A 6071-nucleotide genomic window follows, 5' to 3' on the forward strand; every position below is an offset into this window, starting at 1 on the left:
ATGCGGCCCGCGGGCGTGGAGGGCGCGGCGGCGGCCCCAGAGGTGAGAGCCGGCCCCGGCCCCATTCTCTCCTGCCCCAGGGTCCCCTTCCCTTCTCCTGCCCCACGGCATCCTCCCCACTGTTCCCTCCCCTTCTGTCCTATGGCCCCTGCCCACTGCCCCCTTCCTCCCTTCTCCTGCCCCACGGCATCTCCCCACTGTTCCCCTCCCCTTCTGTCCTATGGCCCCTCCCCACTGCCCCCTTCCTCCCTTCTCCTGCCCTACGGCATCTCCCACTGTTCCCTCCTCTTCTGTCCTATGGCCCCTGCCCCCTTCCTCCCTTCTCCTGCCCCACGGCATCTCCCCACTGTTCCCTCCCCTTCTGTCCTATGGCCCCTCCCCACTGCCCCCTTCCTCCCTTCTCTGCCCCACGGCATCTCCCCACTGTTCCCTCCCCTTCTGTCCTATGGCCCCTGCCCCACTGCCCCCTTCCTCCCTTCTCCTGCCCCACGGCATCTCCCCACTGTTCCCTCCCCTTCTGTCCTATGGCCCCTCCCACTGCCCCCTTCCTCCCTTCTCCTGCCCCACGGCATCTCCCCACTGTTCCCTCCCCCTCTGTCCTATGGCCCCTGCCCCACTGCCCCCTTCCTCCCTTCTCCTGCCCACGGCATCTCCCCACTGTTCCCTCCCCTTCTGTCCTATGCCCCTCCCCACTGCCCCCTTCCTCCCTTCTCCTGCCCCACGGCATCTCCCCACTGTTCCCTCCCCTTCTGTCCTATGGCCCCTGCCCCACTGCCCCCTTCCTCCCTTCTCCTGCCCCACGGCATCTCCCCACTGTTCCCTCCCCTTCTGTCCTATGGCCCTTGCCCCACTGTCCCCCTCCCCTCTCCCACTGCCCCGGCTCCTGCCCCACTGCCAGGAGGTGAGACCCGGCCCCTGACCGCCTCCCCACTGCCCATTTCTCTCCGGTCCCTTTCACACTCGCTGTCTGTGTCGGTCTTCCACTGCGCCCCCCCCCCGGGTTCTGGGGGGGGGGCTCCTCTCCCCCGTATCATCCCCCAGGTCTCTCTGGGGTCCCTTCACCCCTGCCCGCCAGCCGCACCCACCAGGCTCCCCCTCTGCAGAACTGCCCCTGCCGCGTCTCCCACTTCATTCCCGGGGGGACACCTGGCTCTGGAAGGGGAGCGGGGCCTATTGGTTAGAGCAGGGAGACTGGGAGCCCGGATGCCTGGGTTCTCTCCCTGGCTCCGGGAGGGGAGTGGGGGCTAGCGGTTAGAGCAGGGGTCTGGGAGCCAGGACTCCTGGGTTCTCTCCCGACTCTGGGAGGGGAGTGGGGGCTGGTGGTTAGAGCAGGGGGGGCTGGGAGCCAGGACTCCTGGGTTCTCTCCCCGCTCTGGGAGGGGAGTGGGGGCTAGCGGTTAGAGCAGGGGTCTGGGAGCCAGGACTCCTGGGTTCTCTCCCGACTCTGGGAGGGGAGTGGGGGCTGGTGGTTAGAGCAGGGGGGGCTGGGAGCCAGGACTCCTGGGTTCTCTCCCCGGCTCTGGGAGGGGAGTGGGGGCTGGTGGTTAGAGCAGGGGGGGCTGGGAGCCAGGACTCCTGGGTTCTCTCCCTGCTCTGGGAGGGGAGTGGGGTCTGGTGGTTAGAGCAGGGGTCTGGGAGCCAGGACTCCTGGGTTCTCTCCCGGCTCTGGGAGGGGAGTGGGGGCTAGTGGGTTAGAGCAGGGAGACTGGGAGCCAGGACTCCTGGGTTCTATTTTCCGTGCCAGTAACTCTCTGCCCTGCCGCAGGGAAGGACAAAGACGCCTTCGATGCCGTGTATCAGCTGGGGCGGCTCCTGGGCAAGGGCGGCTTCGGGACGGTCTACTCTGGTCACCGGCTGGCTGATGGACTGCAGGTGAGAGAACTGGCTGGCCCCGGGGGGCGGGGAATGGGGCAGGGGCTTGTCCCCTCTAGGGGGCGCTGGCTCCCACCCGGCCCCAGGGCAGGGACTGGCTGGCTCAGGGGGGCGGGGAATGGGGCAGGGGCCTGTTCCCTCTAGGGGGCGCCAGCTCCCACCTGGTCCCAAGGAGGGACTGTCTGAGTTGGGGGGCAGGAAATGGGACATGGGGCCTGATCTCTGTCTGTCTCTCTCTGCAGGTTGCCATCAAACACATAGCGAAGAACAAAGTCGCGCACTGGTCCAAGCTGGTACGTTTCGTGGGGACGGGCGTGAGGCCGTGATTGGATGTGGGGGGGAGAGGGGGAGGGGAGAGCTAATTCCTAGACTCCGCTCATTAGGTCAGGGTGCTCTCAGCGATTAATTGCTTCCTCTCTGGAAAGCTCCACGTGGTGACACACAAGGAGTCTGTGTCCCCACTGCACGCCTGGGGAGGTTAACGAGGAGCTGAGCTCAGCAAATTCCCACCAGGGTCCTCAAAACGGCGCTTTGATCCTTGGGACAAGGGTTTATGCAAATTAACCCCGCCTTCTCCTTTTCGATTGGGTCCAAATAAAGGGGGTGGGTCTATGGGGTGAAGGTGCTTTATCATAGAAATCGCTGCAACCTCTACTGCCCCCTGCAGCACGGCACCTCCCAGCACCCAGCCCTGACTGCCCGGATGCCTGGGTTCTCTCCCCGCTCTGGGGGGGGAGTGGGGGCTGGTGGGTCAGAGCAGGGGGGCTGGGAGCCAGGACTCCTGGGTTCTCTCCCCGCTCTGGGAGGGGAGTGGGGGCTGGTGGTTAGAGCAGGGGGGATGGGAGCCAGGACTCCTGGGTTCTCTCCCCGGCTCTGGGAGGGGAGTGGGGGCTGGTGGTTAGAGCAGGGGGGATGGGAGCCAGGACTCCTGGGTTCTCTCCCCGCTCTGGGAGGGGAGTGGGGGCTGGTGGATTTGAGCAGGGGGGGCTGGGAGCCAGGACTCCTGGGTTCTCTCCCTGGCTCTGGGAGGGGAGCGGGGGCTGGTGGGTTAGAGCAGGGGGGGCTGGGAGCCAGGACTCCTGGGTTCTCTCCCCAGCTCTGCAGCATAAGGCCCAGCCTCACTCTCCCCCTCCGCTCTCCCCACAGCCCAGCGGGCTCCGAGTGCCCCAGGAGGTGACGCTGATGAAGCGGGTGTGCGCCAGGGGCGGGCACCGGGGCGTGATCCACCTGCTGGACTGGTACGAGACCCCCGAGGGGTTCCTCCTGGTGCTGGAGCGGCCCGAGCCCTGCCAGGATCTCTTCGACTACGTGACGGAGCGGGGGCCCCTGGCTGAGGGGCAGTGCCGGCGCTTCTTCCGCCAGGTGCTGGAGGCCGTGCGGCACTGCCATGCCCGGGGGGTGGCGCATCGGGACATCAAGGACGAGAACATCCTGGTGGAGCTGCGCACCGGCCGCCTCCAGCTCATCGACTTCGGCTCCGGCACCCTCCTGCAGGACACGGTCTACACGGAGTTCGACGGTGAGGGGCCCGGACGCCTGGGTTCTCTCCCGGCTCTGGGAGGGGGTGGGGGGGGGTGGGTAGAGCTGGGAGCCCGGACGCCTGGGTTCTCTCCCCGCCTCTGGGAGGGGGTGGGGTGTGGTGGGTAGAGCTGGGAGCCCGGACGCCTGGGTTCTCTCCCGGCTCTGGGAGGCAGCACCACTAACCCCTGCGCCCCCTCCAGGCACCCGTGTGTACAGCCCGCCGGAGTGGGTGGGGCTGCAGCAATACCATGTGCTGCCGGCCGCCGTCTGGTCCCTGGGGGTCCTGCTCTACGACATGGCCTGCGGCGACGTCCCCTTCCAGCGCGACGAGGAGATCCTGGCCGCGCGGCTCCACTTCCCGGAGCCCCTGCCTGAGGGTGAGCGCCCCCCGCTGCCCCCCTCCTGCCCCCCCCGCGCCCAGCGCTGCCCCCCGCTAGCCCCCCTGCGCCCCCTCCTGTGCCCAGCACTGCCCCCGCGGGCCCCTCCTACCCCCCTATGCCCCCCTCCTGCCCCCCTACGCCCAGCACTGCCCCTGCTGGCCCCCTCCTGCCCCCCCCGTGCCCAGCGCTGCCCCCCCTGAGCCCCCTCCTGTGCCCAGCGCTGCCCCTGCTGGCCCCTCCTACCCCCGTACGCCCAGCGCTGCCCCCTCCTGCCTCCCGTGCCCAGTGCTGCCCCCCGCTAGCCCCCCCTGCGCCCTCTCCTGTGCCCAGCGCTGCCCCCGCTGGCCCCTCCTGCCCCCCTACGCCCAGTACTGCCCCCTATGCCCAGCACTGCCCCTGCTGGCCCCCTCCTGCCCCCCTGCACCCTCTGCTGGCCCCCTCCTGCCCCCCTATGCCCAGCGCTGCCCCTCCTGCCCCCCCCACTAGCCCCTCCTGCTGGCCCCCTCCTGCCCCCCCGCGCCCAGCGCTGCCCCTCCTGCCCCCCCACTAGTCCCCCCTGCGCCTCCTCCTGTGCCCAGCGCTGCCCCCGCTGGCCCCCTCCTGCCCCCCCTATGCCCAGCGCTGCCCCTCCTGCCCCCCCTGCGCCCTCTCCTGTGCCCAGCGCTGCCCCCGCTGGCCCCTCCTACCCCCCTACACCCAGCACTGCCCCTGCTGGCCCCCTCCTGCCCCCCCTATGCCCAGCGCTGCCCCTCCTGCCCCCCCTACGCCCTCTCCTGTGCCCAGCGCTGCCCCTGCTGGCCCCCTCCTGCCGCCCTGCACCCTCTGCTGGCCCCCTCCTGCCCCCCTATGCCCACTGCTGCCCCCGCTGGTCCCCTACTGCGCCCCCTATGCCCAGCACTGCCCCCGCTGGCCCCCTGGGGTACTGCACCCTGACACATCTCTCTTAATTCTTTCACACTTACCCCCTCCCCCCACCCACTTTTTTTTTTTTTTTTTTGTTGGGTGGGGGCAGGGAGCCAGGACTCCTGGGTTCTCTCTAATCTCCTTGCTCGTTCTCCCTAGGCTGCCAGGATGTGATCCGATGGTGCCTGTCCCCAGAGCCCTCAGACCGACCCACGCTGGAGCAGCTACTCCAACACCCCTGGCTGCAGCCTGATCCCCAGTTCCAACCGGAGGAGGAGCCACAGAACCCGGCGCCCCCTAGGGGCACCGCTGGCAACAGCAGCTGCTGAAAGACTTGGATTTGCCCCGTGTCTCCCTGCCGGGATGGGGACCCACCCCCATGGGGAACACTTCCGCCTCAGGCAGCTGGGCCTGTGGCCAGCTGAGATCAGAGTTGACCTGGTTTTACAGGTGTCTAGAGCTGGGGATAGAACCCAGGAGTCCTGGCTCCCAGCTTCCCCCCTTCTAACCACTAGACCCAACTCCCCTCCCAGAGCTGGGGATAGAACCCAGGAGTCCTGGCTCCCAGCTTCCCCCCCCTTCTAACCACTAGACCCAACTCCCCTCCCAGAGCTGGGGATAGAACCCAGGAGTCCTGGCTCCCAGCTTCCCCCCCCCCTTCTAACCACTAGACCCAACTCCCCGCCCAGAACTGGGGATAGAACCCAGGAGTCCTGGCTCCCAGCTTCCCCCCCCCTTCTAACCACTAGACCCATCTCCCCTCCCAGAGCTGGGGATAGAACCCAGGAGTCCTGGCTCCCAGCTTCCCCCCCCCCCCTTCTAACCACTAGACCCAACTCCCCTCCCAGAGCTGGGGATAGAACCCAGGAGTCCTGGCTCCCAGCTTCCCCCCCCCCCCTTCTAACCACTAGACCCAACTCCCCGCCCAGAACTGGGGATAGAACCCAGGAGTCCTGGCTCCCAGCTTCCCCCCCCCCCTTCTAACCACTAGACCCAACTCCCCGCCCAGAACTGGGGATAGAACCCAGGAGTCCTGGCTCCCAGCTTCCCCCCCCCCTTCTAACCACTAGACCCAACTCCCCTCCCAGAACTGGGGATAGAACCCAGGAGTCCTGGCTCCCAGTTTCCCCCCCCGTCCCCCGCTAGAGGTTTGGATTCTGGTCCCTCTCGAGGATCAGCCGTGTCTCTGTATGTGTAAATACTTGTGTATTGCCGTGAGCTGGGCTCCCCTCAGTACCAGCCCATGAGGTGGGGATGAGGCTTGGGGGGGCTCTAGCCCCCCCATTTCCAGCCCCTCCCATGCTCCCTAAGGTGTGGCTTGCTGGGCTGAGACTGAGGTGTCTTATCTAAGCTGCTTAACGGGCCCCGATGCAGGGGACCCCGGTGCCAGCGTGA

At 67.6% G+C, this 6071-nt stretch overlaps 1 protein-coding gene across 1 annotated transcript; it reads left to right on the forward strand.

Annotated features, from left to right (window-relative positions):
* Positions 1-5310, forward strand: PIM2 (Pim-2 proto-oncogene, serine/threonine kinase). The gene is given in 7 exon segments (XM_065423110.1): positions 1-27; positions 30-42; positions 1766-1872; positions 2115-2165; positions 3019-3391; positions 3594-3770; positions 4836-5310. Coding segments are annotated over 7 exon segments (918 nt in total). The 3' UTR covers positions 5006-5310.
* The last annotated feature ends 761 nt before the right edge of the window (positions 5311-6071 follow it).

Source organism: Emys orbicularis (assembly GCF_028017835.1).
Source record: "Emys orbicularis isolate rEmyOrb1 chromosome 21 unlocalized genomic scaffold, rEmyOrb1.hap1 SUPER_21_unloc_3, whole genome shotgun sequence".
NCBI lineage: Eukaryota > Metazoa > Chordata > Testudines > Emydidae > Emys > Emys orbicularis.